This window comes from Notamacropus eugenii, chromosome 2, assembly GCF_028372415.1.
Source record: "Notamacropus eugenii isolate mMacEug1 chromosome 2, mMacEug1.pri_v2, whole genome shotgun sequence".
Lineage (NCBI taxonomy): Eukaryota > Metazoa > Chordata > Mammalia > Diprotodontia > Macropodidae > Notamacropus > Notamacropus eugenii.
Genome location: NC_092873.1, coordinates 276,267,925 through 276,291,416, shown reverse-complemented (window position 1 = coordinate 276,291,416; position 23,492 = coordinate 276,267,925). Strand labels below are relative to the sequence as shown.

Below are 23,492 nucleotides of genomic sequence, written 5' to 3'. Positions count from 1 at the left end.
TCCCTTCTGGAGGTCAGCAATCTGATTTGGAATTAAAATTTATACTGTAGCAGCCCCTCTGCTTTCTGAGGAGTGAAACAGGCAAATGTAGGCCTAATAATAGTTGCTTACATTTAACAGAGCACTTAGAGCACTTAGGAGATTGTTTCTGTCCTGCAGGGACTTATAATCTCCTATTGGGAAATGAGGAGAAATACAGCACATATACCGGTAAGGAAATATGCAATACGTACAAAATAGATAAAATAAATACAGTTATTTTGTAGGAAGTACCAACTGTTGGAAAATCTTTTTGGAGGAAGTAACCTTTGAGCTGAGTCTTGAGGGAAGCTGAGACTTTCTTCACAAAAAAACCCTGTAGAGTTTGGTCATCTCATAGCCATTCCCAGTTTGCAAACAAGAAAACTTTGAGAAGACTCAGAGAGATCACAGGATTTAAAGCTGAAATTTCCAAGGAAATTGGAAATTGAAGAAACTGAAACCTACAGAAATTAGATAGTGTGTCCAAGATCATATAGATAGCAAATGGCAGGGCAGGACTTAAAAGCTGATCCCCTGATTTTTCGTTTTTTTAATCCTTTTCCACCTGCACCACGAAGTCTAAGTGACTAGTTCAATAGCTCTGCATTATAGTCCAATTATAGTCCATGTTGGAATCTTCTTACCTGTCTCACATTAATTTCTCTTCTAGAACCAAGGTTAAGGACAAATGAGTCCTTCCTTTCTCCAGTTATCAGAAAATGCATTTTTACTAAAATTTATTTTTTTTTCATGCAGGCCTGTGATTTTACCTGTATGAGATACTCTCAGTATAGAGACACTCCCTACCATTGCAAATCAACAACTCCTTCACAACTCATAGTCTCAGAGGGCTTTCTAAGGCACCAAAAGGTTATGTGATTTCTTCATGGCAATATAAAGGCATACATCATGTGTCAGAGACAGCTGATTACTGACTTCATCAGAATAAATCTACTGGCCTATTTTCAATTCTCACCCTTCTTGATCTCTCTGCAGCATTTAACAATGTTGATCACCTTCTCCTGGATAGTCTCTCCGTTGATTTTCAGGACATGGTTTCCACTAGTTATCCTCCTGCTTGTCTGACCACTCCCTCTCAGTTTTCTTTTCAGGTTTCTCATTTATATCATGCCCTATATAACCAAGGATGTCTCTCAAGGCTTTGTCTTGGAGTTTTTTCAATATTTCATTTGGGATTCTCATTAGATTCTCAGGGATTAATCATCACCTCTTTACAGAATACTCCCAGGTCTATATGTCCAACCCTAGGTTTTCTTCTGAACTCCAGGCTCATGACACTGATTGCCTTTTAGACATCTTGAACAGGATGTCCCACAGGCATCTCAAATTCAACATATCCAAAACAACACTCATGATGTCCACTTCCCCACATTCCCCAGTCTTCTAAACTTCCTTATTATTATTGACAACATCATTATGCTACTAGTCATTCAGGTTTATAAGGTATTCCTAATGAAGAAACTCCTGCCAATGCAAATTTGCAACATATTCTTGTGTCTCTTGTGGCATTGAGAAGTGACTTGTCCGTGGTCATATAGCAGTATGCTTTAGAGGAAGAAATTTGAATTCAAGTCTTCTTGATTCTGGGACTGAGGCTGCCTCATACGTCCACATTCTAATTGCCTTAGTCATTTTAACAGATGCATGGCCCAGCAAAATCACTGTAGCAGCAGTTTTTTCCCCCTATGTAACATCTTAAATACATTTCACTAGTGCAACAAAAACAGAATGCTTTAGAAACTGGGCATTAATATACATAAGGAAAGTCCTATAACACTAATATATAATTTTGCATACAAGATGAATTCATCACTTGAGTGAACACTGCCACCACAAAAGCATTGTGATAGTCATGAAAAATATTTTAAAATATGAAGGGTTGGAATATTATGACAAACAAAATATACAATATTGTATGTAGTTTACAAATTTGCTAGCATGAAAAAAAGGAATCTTATCTCTTATGGAAGCACAAGCCCATCAGATGTGATTTCTCCTTAACACCACAGGACACCTTTGGCTAGGAAATAAAGAATATACAGTGAAAATTGCAGGCAGAAAGCAGGTTTAGACAACTGATCTTTTATTAAAACAATTCTTTGGAAAATAAATTATATATATATTTAATAATTTTGCTTTAAGCCTCATTTCTGAAAGCATTAGTCAGTCTTCCATGCTTCTTCATAAATAATAAATACAAACACCTGGGAACCAGGTCTTCTGCTCTACAAAGAAGGGTGGGAAAGACTTTGAATTTCTTTAGTTATGGTTAAGTAGTTTTGAGTTTTGATTTACCTACTTAGACATCTGTATCTGTCTGATGACCGAACCTGCCTCCAAACAGGGAAGAAAAAACTACTGAACTCTTTGGCCGGGAATTCATGGTGCAGATTATGACTTCAAAACTGTTGTTAGCCCCAAACAGAATTTCCCATGGCACAACCATAGTGTCTAAACCCTGGAAAAATTGCTGTGGTCATTAAGTATCTCGGAGAGTTGAAACTAGTTGAAAAGCATTGCTTCTAGCTACTAGAAGTCTATACACAAGGGGCATCAGGACTCCAGGAGCGGCGGGAGGATCAGAAGAGTGCGGGTGCGCCAGAGGCAGGTAGCAGTCCCTAGAATAGAAGCGTCTCCCTGAAGGAGTGCCATGTGGCACTGAGGGGATTTTGAATTGTCGACTCTACACAACGGACTCAAGCAGCCTAACAAAGTCCGACAGACGGATCTCAAAATGGAAAATAGGTTTGAGTTAAGGCAATAAATCATTGCTTTCTTCTTTCGACAGGGAGATGTTGCAGCTGCCAGCACAGTTTGGAATCGAAAGTCAAGAGCAGAGGGAAAGAAACTGTGTAGCCTGGGGGAGTGGGAATGGCCAGGTGCGTCCTAAAAATGCGTTCCCAAGTCCGGAGGTGCTCAGGGTCCTGGGGAGGCCGCCCCCGAAGTGGGGAATAGAGAATTCCAGCTCCTAGGAGACAAGTGGAGCAGAAGCCCAGCAGGAGGGGAAGAGAGAGAGACGGAGCTGTAGGGCCGGACCAGCCCCTTTTCCATTCTGGGGGAGACGTCTCGCGCTTACCTTGGGGTGTGGTGGGGAGAATCGCCGCAGTTAGAGAATAAGCAGAGAGCGGCTACAAGCAGGCTAGACCGCCTCGCTGTCCGTACCGGTAGCCCCGGGAAGCCAGAAGGTGATGAAGCAGAGGGAGAGAGGCAGGGGCTTAAGAAGCTTCCGCTGGTTAAGTGGGCGGGAAGGGATGGGTGGGGAGTGGCCAGGATGGAATGGGATGAACGGGAAATGGGATGCCCGCAAATCAGTGGAGCTCTGCGTTCACCTGAGAGACTCCCAACACCTAAGCCTGCCACTTGGAGTTTAGGATTGACCGATGAACGCGTGCCAAGAGGGGCCTGGCTATTGGACTTAAGAGGCAAATTTGAGTTCCCTCCCTCTGTGTCCCGGGGGAAGGCTGATGGTTGACTCTCTAAGAGTCTCTCAGAGTTGCTGCCAGCCAGGAAAGGGGAGGCGCTGAGATCGCGGATCCTTTGGAACCCTCCCAGCCAAGGACAATTCAGTGAAGCCGTAGCTACGCTGTACGAGAAGGTCAATAGACGTGTTTCTCTGTGTCTCCCTCGTTTAAAACAAAACAAAACAAAACTGTTTCATTAGATGTGTGCGCGTGTTTTTTTTTTAGTTACCAATACACATTACTCTCACTTTGTGTGAGGTTTCCTGTAACAAAATAAAGCAGTTAAGTAAAATTAATAATACAGAGGCCTCATCTGAAAGTACATGCAGCATTCCACATGTGTACCTCTTCCCTACCCCTGATCCCCATCTCTTATTTGTGCCAAGGGTGTTCTACTGGGGGCCTATTGTCCCAACATCATTTCTGTAAGTTTATATGCTGTGTATAGGTGTATAGTGCATTGGGACACTTTGTGAGCGCTTAAGTGCGATAGAAGTATATATGTGTGTGTTAATGTTGCTGAGGTAGAGGCATCCTAATGCAGTGGAAAGAATTCTGGTGGAGTGACAAGACTTGGGTCAAATTCTGACCTTTATTGTTTTTCCCCCCAATTAATTTCCTTAATGATATTTTGTCATTAAAATAGATGTATTTGTGTATCTCTCTTAGACCACAAACTTGGTAGAGATCAAGTGTCTAGCACTGTACTTCTTGGTATTTCACTCAGTAACTAGCATGGCATTATGTAGATATTGCCATATAACAATTTTCAATTATTTCATATAGATTATATAGAATAATTGCTGAGTTAAAGCTTTATTTTTTAATTGCTGCATGTGCAAATTCTTGGTCTTTGTAACTTTTTTTGGTTAGACCAATAATGAGGGTCAAGCTTCTATCTACTAAGGCAGTCTGCAAATTATGTCTTTTGTTTCAAGGTCTGTAAGTGGAGGACCAACTAGAACAAGTCTCCACGCCTCCATTTATGCTATATAAATCTTGTATCTATTTATTTATATGTTGTCTCTTTCCTTAGAAAGTATATTCTTTGAGTTCAGGAACTCCTTTTGCCTTTCTTTGTATACCTAGCACTTAACAAAGTACCTGACTCATAGATTAATAAATCCTTGTTGACAGTGACCATTTCTTCTTCCACACAATAGCCTTTCAAATACTTCCCCCCACCCCCAGTCCTCATCCTTTTCAACCATTCTGCTGCATTTGATATTGAGGACCCTCTTTTCCTGGATACTCTCTTCTCTTTGGGCTGTCATGACATTAAAGTCTCTAGGTTCTCCTACCTGTCAAACTACTCTTTGGTTTCCTTTGTTGGTTTATCATTCCAGATCATCCTCTCTGGATACGAGTGTTTCCCAAGGTTCTGTCATGGACCCTTTATTTTCTCTTTTCAATCTCTTGGTGATTTAATTAGTTCCCATGGGTTGGTTTAATCATCATCATTATGCCCAAGACCCTCAGGTCACTCAACACCTGAACTTCAATAACACATCACTAGATGCCTATTGGACATTTCAAACTGCATATCCTGGAGACATCTCAAACTCAATCATGTCCAAAACAGTGCTCATTATCTTTCCCTCAATCCCTCTTCCAAACTTTCCTATTTCTGTCAATGGTCCACCATTCTTCCAATCCCCCAGCTTTGTAACCTTGGTGTTGTCCTCAATTCCTCATGCTCCTTCACTCCCCCTCCCATATCTAATTAGTTCTCTAATCTTAATACTACCTTGTACAACATCTCTCAATTAGATCCCTTCTCTCCAGTCAGTTATCTTCAGGTGCTCATTATCTTTTGCCTAAATGAATGGAACAGCCTTCTAACTGATCTCTGCTTCAAGTCTCCTACTTCAGGAAAGCTTACCATGCCACTTCCCTACTCAATCAATTCTAGTGTTGCCTTATTGTCTCTAGGAAAAAATACATACTCCACAGTAGCATGTAGGATGCCTTCACCTATTCTTCCAGACTCATTGACTATTACTGCCTCTCTTATGCTTTGTGATCTAGCCAAAAAGGACTTCTTTATTCCTCATACATGATACTGTGGCGCTTGTCTCCATGCCTTTGCATTAGCTGCTCCCTAAACCTGGCATGCGTTCTTTCCTTACCTACATCTCATAGAATCCTTTCAATTCCAACAAGATGAAGCCTAAGAACCTTCTTCTATAGTGAAGCCTTTTCTGATTCCTTTAAGTGCTAGTCCCCCCCTGCCCCCACCGAAACTACCATGTATTTAACTACTTGGTATTTTTTCTCTTTATATTTCTTTCATATATATATATATATATCTGTATATATATACATATGTTATATATATTTATATGTCCTTGTTATCTCTGCAAAACAGTGAGAGATTCTAAGTGGCAATGGGTAGGTGACTTTGAGTTAATACAAAAGAATAGTATACATATAAGAATAATAAAAAACAATACCTTACCAGAACAATGCCAACAAGGCTATAGTCCAAAATGAGCCCCGCTAAATGCCTCTAAGTGCCAAGTACACAAACATGTGCTTTTAAAGTTACGTTGGGGGCAAGAAGCAGAATAAGGAAGGGTTGGGAGGGAAAGGCTTAAGATGGATGAGAAAATAGAAAGATGACAAAGAGAAAGCAGAACTATTCCAGTCCTATTTTTGTGTGTCTTTTCTATCAAGAAGAATGATCCTTATGTACCTCTTCTGATCTAGCATCTCAACTTACACTGGAAGATTGAGTCAGCTGGGGGATGACTGCTCCAGATTCAGAGACTATGAGGTATACCTCCTCATACCCCTCCTACAGTTATAACTCAGAAACCTTCACTTCTGGAGTTGGGACTTTATATTCAACCAACTGACAAACTTAGTTCAAAGTGAAGGCATTTATTAAAATGGCATAATGTGAACAAGTAAGCAACAAAACATTCTCTCATGAATCTGGGGTGCATTTGCCCATAAATACATGTAGCATTTGTAGAAGGAGTGGGCATATACATAGAGTATACTAGTAGAGACACACATGCATGGAGGAAACACAAGTTGAAAGAACTCACATCACTGGCCTCGCTGAACATTTTTTTCTCGTGTCCTCATGTTTCTTCCTGTGGGGACAGTATCTATGCTCCATTGGACTCTCTGGGTTTGCTCCTTTCCCAGCTCAGCTCTCTGGGCTTGCTCTCTGATGGATGAAGTGTCTCCTATAGGTACCTGCTTTGGCTACAAGATTCCACTGCCAATGTGGGGAGTGGGGAAGAAGAAAAGAAAAATCCCCTTATCCCTTAATGTATTCTGGAAGGAAGCTAAATTTTTCAAGACTTCACAGCATCTCAGAGCGGGCACCTCAAAGATCATCTCTTCCAACCTGTGCCAGAGTAGATGTCTTCTCTACAAGAACCCTGACAAATGGTCACCCACCTGTGTGGAAGGGAAGCCTAGTGCCTTCAGAGAGAGCCCATTTCACTTTTGGACAGCTCCGATTTCTAGGACATTTTTTTTTCCATGAAACCTAAATCTTCCTCTCTGCAACTTGTACACATTGCTCCCAATTCTCATCTCCGGGGCCAAGCAGAACAAATCAGATTTCTGTGTAGCAGTCCTACAAATATTTAAAGACATCTTCCAAACATTTCTATCATCTCTTCTCTATCCATGCTTTGTATCCTCACTCCCTTTAATGAATCTTGTGTAGCATCATCATCACTGCCTTCCTCGAACATGCTCCAATTTGCCAGTCATTTCTAAAATATGATTATTACCAGAATTAGGTACAGGACCTTAGATGAGAGACAGTAGTGTGCAACAGATAGTTCAATAGAGGAATCAAATAACCCTCTCTAAAACATACTGATTATGGCAGTGATCATAGGCAAGTCTCAAAGCCCAAACAACTCACTAAAATTATAAAAAGCGAAAGTCACTTCTCTTACATGAGAAACTTCCCATTACAGGCCTCTACCTACCTCCTAGATCAAAATTACTATTATCTTAAGCTACTGTCAAAGCTGAATTGCTTAAAAGGTCAATCACGAATTCAGAAAAGATTGTCCATGAATTCAACCACATGTGCCCTGGCCAACTAATATGTTACAATCTTCAAAGCGGACACCAATTTTGCTGAGAGTGATGGGAAGAAGTCAGTCAATAAGCATTTATTAAATGCCTACTATGTGCTAGGCACTGTTCTAGGTACTGGGGATACAGTAAGAAGCAAAAGACAATCCCTATTCTCAAGGAACTCACAATCTAAGGGAGAGACAATAAGCAAATGCATATGTACAAACAAGATATCTACAGGAGAAATAGGAAATAAATAACAGAAGGAAGACACTAGAATTGTTGTGGTTGTTTGTTCTTCATTCTTGAAGAGGACCAGTGAGATCATGAGGGTGATGTCTTGACTAGTGAGTGAACTGGATTTAAGTGAGGCAGAGCTTCAGAAAGTTATCAGCCTTACTCTTTCCTCTAGTCATTAAAGTCCAATGGCAAGACAAAGGTTAAAATGATGCAGTGGATGACACTGGCCTTTCTAAATTAAGAGATATTGGGAATAATCAACAAAAGGCATTAGAATTAAGAGGGAATGGGGGAGACTTTCTTTTGAGGTTGGAATTTTAGCTGGGACTTGAAGGAAATCAGGGAAGCCAGGAAATGGAAATGAGGAGAAAGAGAATTTCATGAAGCCAGTGAAAAACCCAGGAGATGGCAAACTCATCTCAATTCATACTAGATTAGAAGTGGCTGATAGAGCCTGTTCTGAGAATGGATTTTGACAAAGAGCAAAAGGCCCTGAAATAGAGACATAAGAGATTAAAAAAAAAAACTTTCCAGAAGACTGGAAAAACTTCTTAAAGAAGGTGAGGTTTTGGCTGGGATTTGAAGAATGTCAGGGAAGCCAGGAGGTAGAGATAAGAAGGGAGAACATTCCAGGAATAGGAGACAGACAGAGAAAATGCCTGGAGCAGTGATACAATGTCTTGTTCTAGGAACAGTCAGGAATCCAGTGTCACAGAATGGAAGATTACCTGAAGAAGTGCAAAGTATAGGAAGATTAGAAAGATGATGGTTGTGGTGTGGGGTGACGGGGAGAGTAGATTGTGGAAGATTTTGAATGCAAAATGGAAGATTTTGTATTTGATGATGATGATGGTGATAGTAATAGCTAGGATTTACATAGCACTTCAAGATTTCTAAAGCATTTTACAAATATTAGCTCTTATTATCTACTCAACCCTAGGAAATGGATACTATTATTATCACTATCATTTTACAGTTGAGAAAACAGAGATCAGATGATTTGCCTAGCATCACCCAGTAAATGACTGAGGCTGAATTTGAACTCGTCTTTCTGACTCCACGTCCAGCTTTTTACCTGCTACACCACCTAGCAATCCAGACCCCAATTTGCATTGCTGCTGATTTGTCCTGTGGTTTCCTATGGATATTCCTGTTTGTATTGGCATGCCAACTGTTATCGTAGGACTCAGAACTGTACAAACCTACAGGACTGTATCCGTCACTGAGAAGTACCAGGGAACAACTTCAGCAGCATTTACATTTCCTGAATTCTTTATCTGAGACCTGGTCACCAAAACAGCCCTAACCAATCCCAAGGGGATAATACGTTAGTTGTGTGTTGGATTTTGCTTTCACCTTTTAGTGGTATAGAAGTGACATTTACCATTTAGAGAGCATTAATTATCCATTTAGAGTTTTTGCTGCTAAAGGCTGGGAAATGAGCAAGAGAGATTGATTACCTTTCTAAACTTGGAATTGCTAGAAAGCAGTGTATGATTTCATTGATTGGAGTTACCTCACATCATCTAGAACGTAACCCATTCATGCTTTCCTGTCCTCTTGTTCATGTTCTCCCAAAAGTTCACCAGACAGGATCTATCCATTATGGGGGAGTCCTTCCTTGCTTTCTCTCAACATTGCGAGTACCAGTGGAGCACTTTGGTTGTCTACCATTCTTGCCATGAGACCAATTCATCTTCTCTTCCTATCATACAGTTCTCCTTTATGACATCTTTACTTGTTTTTCTTCAGAGCTGGTCACTAATTTCATGTTGCAGTTTGTTCATACCCACAATGCATGTCTCCATTACCTGGTGTGATATTCATCTTTTTCTGTTTGGAGGCAAAGATAGTCTGTCTTGCTGTCACACAGCAAATAAGGGTAAAATGTTAGCATTTTAAAGCATTTAATAGGTCTTTGCTTCATAGAAAGGTTGGGGTCAGTAAAAAGCTTTAGTTTCCTAAAAGCAATACAGCTTGTTAAAAAAAAATTTGGGTTCAGCTCATGTCCGTTTATACCAAGGTTCTTTATCTGAGACCCATGGATCCCCAAGGGGTCTGTGAATAGATTCTAATGGGAAGTAAGGAACTTGGATGACAAAAACTACATTTTTATTTATGCTATTTTCCAACTGTATTCCATAATGAAGAAGGCAACAAAGAATTCTGAGAAAGGGTCCCTTGGTTTCACTAGACTGGCAACAGGGTTCATGCCACAAAAAAGGGTAGGAAGTCCTAATACATGTTGTCTGTCTCAGATATTCACATTGCTGGGTGGGCTCTTTATGTCCATCCATATGCATGTTGAAATCTGGGCAATGAACATTCTTCATCCATTCGGTTTTCCCTGCATAGATGGGATTTTTTTTTTTTAGGTTAAGAAACTTAGGTTATTTTTAGGCTGCTATAGAAAAATGTCAATAGCTTGTGCCGATAGTTCTTTCAGGATTTTTCCTTCTGCAGAACTTTAGAAAACTGGAACATGTATTATAATTGATTGGATGAAATAGGTTGGTGCCTGCTCAAAGCCCCCAGTGGTGAAGAGGTGGAATACAAATATTTAATTCTGAGATTAAACCTTTCATGTCTAGTGTTTTCTAGTTGACAAAAAGGCTTTCATATCCTTAGAATCCCAGTGTTCTGTCACTGCCTCAGTCTCTGGGCTGTCCAGGACTGAGAATGCATTGTGGCTGACCTCTACTGACATCCTTATTTAAGAAGAAGGGCTGCGCACTCCTGGGATCTGAAGATGTTCCTAGGTCTACTTTTCTCCTGAGGAACTGAATATATCTCAGGGAATTCTGTAACTTCAAAGAGCATTTTGCCATGAACTTTAGGTACATTTTCAGTCTGACTCTTCTGGGGTGAGGGTGTGTGTTTAAAAGAGCATTTCCCATAACATTCACTAGTGAAAAGTTAATTTTTTAAAACATTTATGATGATAGCCCAAATGGAAGCCTTGAACTAGTTTGTTTGCCAATGTGTTCAAAAAGATATAGGAATAAAATCAGTAAGATAAAAAGCAAAGAGCATAGAGTGCAGTCTTTAACATGCCTGTTTTAGAAAATTCTATGCATATTATTTTCTAAAATGTGCTCTTTTACGCACCAGGAGAGAATAACGTCACAAAAACCTAGAGATAAGGTAAACATTTTACAAAAACTACAATTACTTATAGTTTTCTCAGCTGGAATTTTGGGTCTTTAACTAAGAACAGTCTAAATACTCATATCATAGTAAATCCTAAAGGAATTAAGAAATACTTCAAATTGGACATAAGTTTTGAAGGGAAACTTAGCAATCAACCAACATGTATTAAGTGCCTATAATTAGAAGCAGCTAGTTGGCACAGTGTCGGAGTGTTGGACAGACTTGTTAGACGAACCTGAATTAAAATTCTACCTCAGATACTCTGTGTGACCCGTGGGCAAGTCACTTAACCAGCCTGTCTAAGTTTCCCTATCTATAAAATGAGGACAATATCACATGCCTCCCAGGGTTGTTGTGATGATAAAATGAGATAATCTATGTAGGATACTTTGCAAACTTTAAAAGGCTAAATAAATGCTAGCTGTTATTACAATGTGTCAGGCACTGGAGATATAGACACTGCATGTTCACAGATAGAATAAAGAATACAAAACAGATAGTGACTGAGTGGGCTCTTAACTACAAGGGAAAATCAGGAAAGGCCTCCTGAGGAAGCAGCACTTTAAGTGAGCTCTGAAGGAAGGCATAAGAAAGGTGGGAGAACACTCTGTGAAAGACGGCCAAATCTAGACCAATTTGGCTGCAAGTAAAGAACTGATATGGAATTAGCCTGGAAAGATAAAATTAAAGACTAATTTTTTTTTTTTTAAAGAAAAACCCATGTGGATTCTTCTAGCATCAAATCAAATGAAAAAACAGATATAGTCTTTTGCTGCTCTAAGAGAAACTTCTATATAACCTGGCCTCCAATATTTACCATTCTCTACTTGAATAGAGGATAAAGACTTAAGGTTCACAGTAAAGGTTCTGAAGGAGTTGTGTAAAATGTCATGGGTGTTAAAAGGTTTCTTTTTAGAAATTTAAAGTTTCTCTGCATCCTTAATTTGATATAGATAACTGAAGGAGGTACTAAAGGTACAGGTGTCCACTTCTTTTAGTTCTCGAATATTAGACTCAAACAATGACTCAGAATAAAAGGTAGTTGATCTAGAAAAAGTTCAGTTAATTTGTTGAGGATGGTGGCCTTTTGGGGGCAGCTGTGTGCAGTGGTTAGAGTTCTGGACTTAGAGCCAGGAAGACCTGGGGTCAGATCCCACCTCTAACTCTGGTCATTCTGGGCAAGTCACTGAAGCTCTCTGACTCTTCTTTCTCTGTAAAACAAAGGGACTGGACCAGATGGAATCTCAGGTATCTTTCAGTACTAGATCTATGTAACATGAAAACAATATGGTTCTTTAGGGAGGGTTTTATTTGTTTTACACACATACACACACACACACACACACACACACACACACATGAAAGGACAAAGGTTTTCAAAATATAGTAACTGGTGAAAACATACAGTATGCTTATTATGATCAATTTTATATGATAACACAGGGTTAATGAATTTTTTTTGTTTACTCAACTGTTTCTGATGTTATTAAAAAGATAAGCACATATTAAAATGTTTGTAATAATGTAACATGGCAAAGTCCCTTACATTAATTTAAAGAGCAGCATCACTGGGGTTGGTACAAGAACAAGGCACAGAATCATTACAACTTCTCAAAATCAGTGCAACACTTCATACAGTTATTATTGGGGAATGGGGTATTCTACATAAGTGAATCTTCCACAAAACTAAGGCTTACACTTTTAAAAGTGACAAAGTTTTCATTTTAGCCACCTTAAAACAACATTTCTCTAAAACAGATTAAACCCTTTTTTGCTTTCCTTTAAGAGCAATTATAACATTTCATCTTTTTCTCCTGGTATCATTATGAACAACTAATACATTGTGCTGTAACACAACAGTGTTAACAGGAGCTAGTGAGGTGTGCAGGGTTGCTTGCTCTAACCACAAAGAGCCCCAGACTACTTTGTTTTTTGAGTTGTGTCAACTTGTCATTTTTTTGAGTCTTTCACTATTTGCCTGCTTGGACTACTATCTTCTCCCTTTTTCTAATTTGCTGTTAACTAAGTTGTAAGCTTTATGAAGGGAGGGACTACATCTGGCAGGGTTTCAGTAAATGTTTGCGGAATTGCATTAAATTTTAATCTCTGCTGAGATGAGAAGCCAGATAACCAAGCTTTTTAGAATTATGTTTAAAATGGAACAAGTTCTCTGGATGCTGAGCAGCTTAGGGGCTTTTCTATGAATGATATACATGAGTCTTTGTGGTTATTGACTTTTTTCTCCCTTTACTTTTTAGTTCTCACTGTTACAGATAGTTGAGGTTCCCAAGTTAAGTAACCCTGCATAAGTGAAGTGTCACTGTACTACTATTTCATCAACCATAATATAATGGCTACTCTTTTATTAACAGGGACATCATTTTAACAAAGGTATGGTTCAGAACACACAAACATGGCAAATGACAATTATTTTATCGATAATTTTGTAATTTGACTTTATAAAATTATTTTTTGGGTGAAGTCTGGTACAAAGTATTGCTGCAATGTTTCTCCTGATGCTATTTCTCAAACTAACAATCCTCTCAGCCATTTAAAAGTACAGCTTCTATTTCTCCTTAAGTGTGACAATCAGATTTAGCATGCAAATGACAATTATTGGTTTCTGAGGCCAATGCTACTGAAAGCATGATTCTAGCTAGTTTGTTATTAATCACTTTTTACATCAAAAAATTTGCATATTATTTGTGGAAATAACATTACTGGTATTCTTTATTTATATGCCTAACAAAAGAGATGCATTCTCTTTAAGAATACTCTTTCATATTAATGTTTAAAATTATAAGTCAAACTAAGAAATATTTACCATTTTAAGGTTTTAATGGTAAGGTTCACAGCCCATACTTAGAGGAAAAGAGTACAAATCTGGTAAGGTAAAACAATTTTCTTCCCTCCATACTTCCTACATGATTTTATGGATTAAAAAATTAAAATAAATTATGTGCAAAACTTGTTTACAAATGTGTTTATTCAAGACTGTAAACTTCTTTCCTTTTAAAACTGTTCAAAGGCTAAAACTAATCAGTATAGATATATATTTAATGGAAAAAAAGTACCTAGTATAATTGACCAACAGAATCTTTTACATAATGTGTAAACTGATACATTAAAAAAATTAATAATCTATTTTCTACAAAGGTTTATACTGAGAAAATTTATTCCTTTAAAAAGAGACTAAAGTTTTAAAAGTTACAATTCTTCCCTCAAAATTAGGACCCTAAATTAAAATCTTGATTATTTCTATATCCTTAATTTAGATGCCAAGAAAAAATATCATGTATCTCTATAATAGGGATTATTTGATAAAACATCTTTTTATTTGGTCACTACTTTTATATTTAATTGGTACTCAACTGTTTATATGGAAGAGCTATCCAATCAAGAGTACTTCATTTTCCCCATTATTTGACTTCCCCTTCCCCTTTTATTGGGCCATCAATTTCACTTAAAATGTAACATAAGAGAGTCTACCTTATCTGGAGATGAAGGAAAATTTTATAGATTACCTTAGGAACTAAATTTGATAGGCTGCAAATTTTATCCCAGATATTGCATAGAACATTATCAATGGGGAAAAGATTTTTATTAAAGCTGCAACAAATGCAAAATACTATTTTTTTCAGTGAAAAAAGTTCAATGCCTAGCACAGTGCCTTCTGCCTAGAAGGCACTTAATAAATGTTTGAAGTGGAATTATATTCTCTATTTATTGAAAATAAAATGCAGATGGAGAGGGCAATAATGAGCCCACAGCCTATGGAATGCATTACTATATCAGAACATACCCTTATAAAAAGATGCCTTTTTAATTTCTTTTAAGTACTTTTGCCTAGTTTTTTTTTTTAAGTTTAGCAAGTGCACAAATGAAAAAAATGAGACCATGATTATTTTCCTAAACATCTAATATTCCTTAAGTTGAAGAATATTTTCTAAATTTTAAGTAAAAATAAATACTTTATGGGTAATAATGATTTTCCCCTTCTAATACAAATCAATTCATCTACATTGACAAAATTAATGCTTTCATTAAACATTAGCACAGTGAATGGCACATGATAGATGCTTAATAAGTGTTGGTTAACTTGAACTGAATTCAAAGCGTTACCTAAATGGGAACTACAACTCTAGTGGAATTTACTTTCATTTTTAAATGAACTGAGAGTGTGCAAACTATGTGTAGTTATTCAACTGAGTATATACTTAATGAAACTATCAAAAATCAACTATAAGTCAAAAAGAATCTCAAGAATAGCAGCAATTGACCAAGCCTGTGTTTCACAGCTGAAAGAACAGTACTGTCCATTCTCATTTGTCAGTTCAGGAAGGCCCTTCCAAGGGGATCTGAAAGAAGGAAAACATACAAATGAGCTTCCCTCACAACCTGGCTGTCCCTCTAATGTCTCCATTCTGTTGTCAGTTAGCACACCTGGACTAGATACTCAGAACTGTTAGTAAACTCTGACCAGGTAACCTCTGCTAGACACTTGGAGCTCTTTTTTATTATCAGTTGCTAAGTCCATTCCAGAGTCTTCTTTCACAGTATATCTTTCATCTGTTCTGTCACTTACACTCCCACCGCAAATGCCCTGGTTTAGGCCTTGATCACCTTTCTCTTGCCTGACTATTGTTAACAGCATTCTAAATGCTCTTTCTAATGACAGTCTATTTTTTTTCTGTAGCCCATGTTTCATACAGCCCTCTATCTTTTAATGCATTTTTCTAATCATGTTACCTCCCTACTTAAAGGCTTTCATATGGCTCCCCATATCCTACTGAAAGAATATACACATTATCAATTCCAAATCTTGCAGTTCAAACCCCTCTACAACCTGGCTGCTTTCCATGCTTATTTCACTCCTCTTCATATAATATGTATTCCAGCCAAAGAGTGCTTTGCTGTTGTCTATACTCAGGATGAATTCCCTTTCATCTCTGTCTGACGAGTCTTTTAGGATTTAAATCAGGTGGCACTTTCTTCTTGAGGTCTTGCTTCACAACATTCTCATATTTCTGAATTGGAAAGTAACTCTCCATCTTCAAATTTCTCACAGAATTCTCCTTTGCACTTACTACACTCACCCTGTGTCACAGTTATATCTATGTATATATTTCCCATTGTAAGCTCCCTGAAGGTATGGTCTATGAAACATATACATATGTATAGACAGATCTATATCTCCATATAGGTCTAATGTCTATTCAGCTGAATTGCTGTGTGTCTCTGTATCCTCAGAGCCTAACTTTGTGCTTTGTACATAGTAGGCACTTAATGTTTGCTTGATAAAATATTATAGAATACTAAAGAATCTTGTATTTTGACTAACAATTTTGACAGAATACTAGTTTGCAGCAAAACTGATTTTCTTTCTTCTCTCTTTTCAAGGAAAAAACAAAGTAGCCTGTACTAATTTGAGGAAGAAGAAAACAGACTCTACACATGGTGGTGCATGCCTATAATCCTTGATCTTGAGAGAGGGTTGAGCTCTAGAATCCTGAGCTGCAGTGGGCTAAGCCAATCAGGTGTCCACATGAAGTCTGGTAGGTATACAGTGCTCCCCCTAAAGAGAAAGGGGAGGGCACCAGATATGGGAGACCTACTCTTAAAAAAACATACACATATATACATATATAAATAAAACAAATACTTTAGAGGTTTATATGGAGGATGTAAGGAATCTAACTGAACACACACATTAAAAAGGAACAGTATATCCAATTTGGAAATGAAGTATTCAAAATATCAATCAACCTTATTAAAATCATACTACTTAAAAAAAAAGAGTTAAAATGAAAAACCTCTTTGTAGGACTATGCTGTGTACCCATTTACAGTTTCCTTTAGAAAATGCCAGCATAAAAAGAAGTACTTTTAGAAGTGAGGAATGCATTTAATCGGTATCTAAAATATTTAATTAAACACTTGTAAAAGAGTTTAAACATATAGCCTCACAACCTACCTCTCAAGATGAACATAATGACGGGAAAGAACATTTTTAACCAAAAACATTGTCTGAAAATAAGCTTCCTGGCCCATTAACTTAGAAAAATATAATTTTGCACGAAGAAAGTATCCAATTGGCCACAGCCATTCCTAAATATGAAAAAAAGAGTTAAAAACATTTAAGTATAACTTGTGAGAAATAAAATTTCAATTTAACTGAAAATTCAGAAAAAAGAAATAATATTCTTACAGGTCCTTGGTGATAATTAAAACCTCTAGCAATATTGTAGTTGTCATTGTCTAAGGAATTATCATACACTCCACAGTAAACCATGTCACTGCAAGATGATAAAGCACATGTAGGTTATAAACAAAACATAAAAAGTCACACACAGCACATCAGAAAATATCTACCAACTGCCAAAGCTTATGTCAAATTCTTAAGTATTTAACTTGGTGATTTTTGAGTCAAAGAAGATGCTCTAATATACTATGTTATCGGCATCAATATGCATTCATCCTGTCATTCATTCAACAAGCATTTAAGTGCCTATGAACTAGGTACACTTGGGAGACAGAGACAATAATGAAAACCATTCCTGCTCTAAGTACACATTTGCATGGGTGGGGGGAGAAAGAAGCATGTACACAGCTAAACAAATATAAAAGAAATACAATGTAAACGTAAAACAACTGGGGCAGGGCAAGCTGGGCGGGGAATATTTACAGTGAAGGGGTTTATAAACCCTTGAACTGAAATCTTTAAAGAAGTTAGGGATTCAAAAAGTGAGAGGAGAGGATAAAGGAAATTCCAGGTCAAGGGACAGCTTATGAAAACGCATGGAGATCTCTTTATAACACTATGTATCAAGTAGTGCAAGAATTATCACTCCCATTTTAAAGGTGAGAAAACTGAGTGGCCCCGAAGTCAATCAGTAAACATTTATTAAGCACTTACTACATGCCAGGCACTACAATGGGATACAAAAGCAAAAGATAGTACCTATTTTCAAGGAGCTCACAATCCAATTGAGGAGACAAAAAAACTATGTACATATAAGCTATATACAGGATAAATAGGAAATAATCAATACAGGGAAGCCAATAGAATTAAGAAAAATTGAGAAAGGCCTCCTGTAGAATGTGGGATTTTATCCAGGACTTGAAAGAAGCCAAGGAAGCCAGGAGCTGGAGATGAAAAAGAGTATTGTAGGCATGGGGGACAGCCAGTGTTGCTGAATTCCAGACTACATGTGGGGTATAAAGTATGAGAAGACTGGGAAAAGTAGGAGGGAGCTAGGTAATGAAGGGCTTTGAACACCAGAGGTTCCAGAACTCCTAGGGTGACACAGGGAATGTGGAATAGTACTTGATCTGAGGTCATTTGATTTTTCAAATCAAGTGTTCTTCCTGCTGTTACAGAGTTTCTCAAATGAGAGGAATTACAATTTTTGGATGACATCTTTTCTTTCCCACAAACATGAAAAATTTAGCAAAATATACTAAATTTATCTTTCAACTTACTCAGGGTCCAAAGTTTTCATTCCCAAGGTACCAAGTAACTTTTTCTCTGCTATTTCCAAAGCTTTCCATGCCTTCTTTGGGGTAAAGAGCTCAGGAGCCTAATGCATATTCAAAAATAAGAATTGTTAGTTCTTAAGATCACAATTGAAATGTTTTAATCCTCACCTTGATCATTAAAAATTTTCCAAAGTAACAGCAACAACAGAGTTTAAAAGTCCTTTACATGCAATCTCTCATTTAAGTCTTAAAATAGTCCTGGTAAGGGAGGCATTAAAAGGTATCATTTTCCCCAATTTATAAATATGGAAACTGAATCTCAGAGAAGCTCAGAGGAATACAAAATTAGAGCTGGAGGACTTTCTAAGGATATCTAACCCAACCTCATTTTAATAGATGAGGAAAATGGGGCTATGAATGTTAACTGGTTCCAAGTATCAGAGATGGGTTTTGAACCTGGTCTCCTAACTCCAGAGCCACTAGAGCTAGAAAGTCAAAAAAGGATTTATTAAATACTTATAATGTGTCAAGCACATATTTTAAGCACTGGGGATACAAAGAATGACAAAAACAAATGTCACAGAAGGGATACGATTCTGAGTTTTTAAACTTCAATTCCTGCATTGGCTTTCCAAAACTGCATTCAAAATACAATTTACTTTCTACTGACTTGGGCTCTTAAAAATAATACAAGCGTCAGAGACTGAAGCATGAGAAACCAAAGTCTAGAGGTGCTGTCTCAGGCTTTGGAAGTTAGGGAAAGCAATAAATCCCACTGATGCTTTCAGGGGCAGAAGCCAATCCCAAAAGAGAATAAAGGGGGCTATACATTTCTTAGTGCTGTCATAGTGGTGAAGAAGCTCAGGTGACAGACACTTTCTTTATTTGATTTAACCATCAAAATACTCTTTAAAGCCACTACAGTTTCTTCTAAGAAACAAAGGGATACAACATCAGGAGGCTGCCAGATGGCACCATTCTCTTGATAATGCTATCAAAGAAAAGCCTAGGGCTCTTGTTCTAGTGGATGCTGTGAATGTGGTGGACTATGACTGAGTCTGAGAGAGAGAAAGAAATAACAGAGAAGACTCCGTAGTTAAGTTTTGTTTAGCAAAATCCTAACTTATCTAAATAAAATCAGCTGAAAAGTGAAAATGACTTACACTTTCACTATGGGATTATTTAAAAAATAAAGTGTTTAGGTTTTTTTTAATAAAAACAATACAAGTTAAAATATAGTGATTGGGGCACACAAAAAAGAAAAAGTACTTTCTTTATATGAATGTCTTCAGTTCCTACTTTTTATAATATAGGGACTGAGAAAGGACTTCAAACAATTCCTGCTGGTAAGTTTTAGGCTGCCTATACTATACTATCTGTTTTCTTTATTTTAATTTTATTCTATTAATAGTTATAAGTTGAAAGTATTTATTAAAGATATATTAACAGTAATGCATTTTTTAGTTCTTAAAATATTTAAAAACAAACATGTGAATCACTTGTTTAAGGAACTAAAAAGCAAATCTTTTATACATTTAAACTTGAACATAGTATTTTAGAAACAATTTTTTTAAAATGTGGGTTTTCAAATTATTTAGTAAATCTGACAACACTTACTACAACCATTGCTATAGGGAAATTTGGCCTGAGTTGGTAGTCACACCAAGGACTTGAAGCTCCATAACTGTCTTTGTATATTCCACGTTTGTGAACCAGATCAGGACGCTTTTCATTAGGATCTGATGGGTCCTCTGAAACATGGAACAGCTTTTCGAAGTGGTCTTGTATTTTCCTGTTCCACTCCTCATATGAGATTTTTACATTTTTTCCTGCAACATGGTAAAACATATTGCAAAACATTCAAAGCATCCCATATGCAAACTGATATACTAGTAAAATCTAATGAATAAGGCATGAGTCCTGAGTAAAGAAAATTGTATATTTCATTACTAGCTTGTTAATTGGCCCACAAACACAGGGAAAAACTTATTTGACAATACTGACCTTTCATGAGATGGTAATGGATGTTTTACATCTCTCAATTCAGAGAAACTGTATAATTGCAAAATGGTATTAATAATGATCAATTATATTACCACCTTAAAAGTAGGAAAATAATAAGCCCACATTCATATAGTTTTTTTTTCCTATGTCCAAAAATGGTCTAAATTTGCACTCTAAATCCATCACCTCTTTATCTGGAAGTTGGTAGAATGTTTCATCATGAGTGCTCTGAAATCATGTTTGGTTATTACATCATAGTTCTTAAGTCTTTTAAAGGTCTTTACAATATTGTTATTAATTCCATAAATTGTTCCCCTAGGTTCTGTTCATTTCACTCTGCATCAGTTCATACAAATCTTCCCTGGTTTCTTGGAAATAATCACCTTCATCTTTTCCTTTTACCCAATAGTATCTCAACACATTCATATGCCACAGCCTGTTCAGTCATTCCTCAATTGACAGGTAACTCTTCAGTTTCCAATCCTTTGCCACCACAAAAAGAAAATAATTTTGTACGTAAGGGTCCTTTTCCTCCTTCTTTGACCTAGTACTGGCATCAATGGCTCAAAGGGTATGCATAGTTTAACGGCTTTTTGGGCAGTTCCAAAGTGCTTTCTAGAACAGCTTTACCAACAATGCATTAAACATACCTATTTCCTCATAGAACTTCCAAAATTTGTCACTTTCCTTTTTTGTTAGCTTTGACAATCTGATGAGTGTAAGGAGGGCCTCTGATTTTGTTTCCATTAGATTTAGAGCATTTTTTCATATGACCACTGACATATCGCCTGGACTTTTTCCTATAAAAACTGCATATTCATTTCCTTGGACAATATAACATTGGGGAATAGCTCTTATTTAGCTCAGTTCCAGATATGTGGGTGTACATGCATGTACACATAAACATATATGTGTGTGTATCTGTATGTATGTATGTACACATATAAAATCTTACAAATGACTTTTATTGGAAAAAACTTGCTTTGTGCAGTTTTCCTCATTTATATAATTCTCTTCTAATTTTAGCTACACTAGTTTTAAGTAATCAAAACTGTCCATTTTATTTTTTGTGATCCTCCTATCCTTTGTTTCTCAATCCATAGATCTGACAGGTAACTTCTTCCTTGTTCCTCTAATTTATGATGTCACCTTTTATTTCTAAATTACATTCCCATTTGGAGCTTATCTTGGTATACAGAGAGGCTGGTCTATACTGATTTCTACTAAATTGCTTTTAGGTTTTCCCAGAAGTTTTTGATGAATAAAGAATTCTTATCTCAATAGCTGAGATCTTTGGATCTGTCAAACACAATGATGATTTATGTGAGTTTATATCATATCCTATAAAAGATGAAATTGTAAATTGTTATTTTTTTTTTTTTAGCTCTTTAGGGTTCTCTAAGTATGCCAGTGTATCATCTGCAGAGTGATAATTATTTCCTCTTTGCCTTTGCTTTTCCCTAAACATTATAGCTAGCCTTATTCTAGCACTATACTGAACAGTAGTAGTGACAATAAACATCCTTGCTTTACCCCTGATCTTATCAGAAAGCTCTATTGTTTATCCCTATTACATATGGCTCTTGGTTTTAAATACTTAACATATTAAGGAAAGATTTGTTTATTCTTGTGCTTGCTAATGTTTTTTAAAAAGCAGAAATAGGCCTATCTTGTCAAAAACCTTTTTTGCATCTATTAAGATAATCACATAATTTCTGTTGCTCTTGTTATTACATTCCTAGTTTTCTTAATAAACAATTCTATATTCCTAGTATAAATTTAATGTAGCCTAGTGTATAATCTTAGTAATGTTACTTCCTAATATTAATAACAATGTTATTATAAATAAAAATAACTGATGATACATCTCCTTGCTAATATTTAATTTTTTACATAAATATTCAATAGGGATATCGGTTTATTATAGTTTCCTTTTTCTATTTTGACTCTCTGAGGTACGAAGATTATTTCTATCATAGGAGAAATTTGGTAAGATGCCATCTTTTCCCATTTTTAAAACAACTTTTGTAATATGTGAATTAATTGTTTTTTAATTGTTTGAAAGGCTTCACATGTAAATCCATCTAGTCTTGGATTTCTTTTTTCCTTGAGAGTTCTGTTTGTTCAATTTCTTTTTCTGAGATTAAGTCTTCTACTTCTTGTCCTATTAATCTGGGCATTTTAGATTAGTGTACATATTTATTCCTTTCATTAAGACTCAGTTTTATGGCATATAATTAGGCAAAATAACACTTTTATTTCTTAATTTGTTGTGAATTCATCTTTTTTCATTTTTGGTTTTCTTCTTTTTAACCAAATGTAATGAGAGCTAAAGACCTTCCCTCGCTCATTAATTGGTTGGTTGTTGTACTTTGTTCTCAAAGAGGAGCAAAATGACATCACCATGATAAAGTCAAGTTTCAGTGTGTCTGAGTGTGTCTGATCAGACCAACATGAACTTGGGATGCTCTGCAACAGATTAAACACAGATAGTCTATATGAACATTTGGGATGGATACTCTACATTTGCATGTCCTACATTTCCTTTATGCTGTATCAATTCTGCTTTGCTCATATAGCACAGTACCCTTTCTGATGTGGGTATCTCATGCTGAGCTGTCCTGTGTCAGTGTCTCCCATGTCGCACAATCAATTCCAAAGTTCTTGAGAAAGACCTTGCGAGTGTCCTTGAGAGCGTCCTTGTATCGCTTCTTCTGACCACCATGTGATTGCCTGCCCCATGCAAGTTCTCCACAAAATAATCTTTTTGGCAAGTGTACATTTTGCATTTGAACAACGTGGCCAGCCCATCAGAGTTGTGCTTTCTAGATTCCACAGAGAAGTTGTTGGGGAGGTCACTTGTACTTCTCCCAGTTACTTTACCACCTTGGTTAGTTTCTTATGTATATGGTATTTTAAAGTGTGGAAAATGTCTTCCTTATATTAAAGGAATATCTGACTCAAGTACTAATGGTATTTGTGTAAATTATAATTCTAGAGAATGTCTTCAAAAATTCCAATGCTAATAGGAACAGTTAGTAACTCAGTCCTTTGGGCCTTTATA

The 23,492-nt window shown here is 36.9% G+C and overlaps 2 protein-coding genes and 1 long non-coding RNA gene across 7 annotated transcripts in view; 1 reads left to right on the top strand and 2 right to left on the bottom strand.

The window, feature by feature from the left end:
- LOC140527289 (putative ferric-chelate reductase 1) overlaps positions 1–3,247 on the bottom strand; it is a 55,703-nt gene extending 52,456 nt beyond the window's left edge. The window contains exon 1 of one of the 2 annotated variants that reach the window (XM_072644101.1): positions 3,119–3,247. The gene's annotated coding sequence lies outside the window, so the exon portion shown is untranslated. The remainder of the gene's footprint in view (positions 1–3,118) is intronic. The other variant, XM_072644102.1, reaches the window with a different exon arrangement.
- Positions 1–16,742, top strand: part of LOC140527292 (uncharacterized) — a 44,935-nt gene extending 28,193 nt beyond the window's left edge. The window contains exons 3-4 of one of the 2 annotated variants that reach the window (XR_011974750.1): positions 2,831–2,921; positions 16,347–16,742. This is a non-coding gene — a long non-coding RNA (uncharacterized lncRNA). Of the gene's footprint in view, positions 1–2,830; positions 3,703–16,346 lie in introns of those variants that run through there. The other variant, XR_011974749.1, reaches the window with a different exon arrangement.
- The window catches only part of AGL (amylo-alpha-1,6-glucosidase and 4-alpha-glucanotransferase), a 79,501-nt gene continuing 70,805 nt past the window's right edge, over positions 14,797–23,492 (bottom strand). For all 3 annotated transcript variants that reach the window (XM_072644099.1, XM_072644097.1, XM_072644098.1), the window contains exons 30-34: positions 20,042–20,253; positions 18,428–18,525; positions 17,154–17,241; positions 16,920–17,053; positions 14,797–15,304 (exon numbers count right to left, since the gene is read on the bottom strand). In XM_072644099.1, coding sequence (XP_072500200.1) covers positions 15,187–15,304; positions 16,920–17,053; positions 17,154–17,241; positions 18,428–18,525; positions 20,042–20,253 — 650 coding nt within the window. In that variant the 3' untranslated portion in view covers positions 14,797–15,186. The remainder of the gene's footprint in view (positions 15,305–16,919; positions 17,054–17,153; positions 17,242–18,427; positions 18,526–20,041; positions 20,254–23,492) is intronic.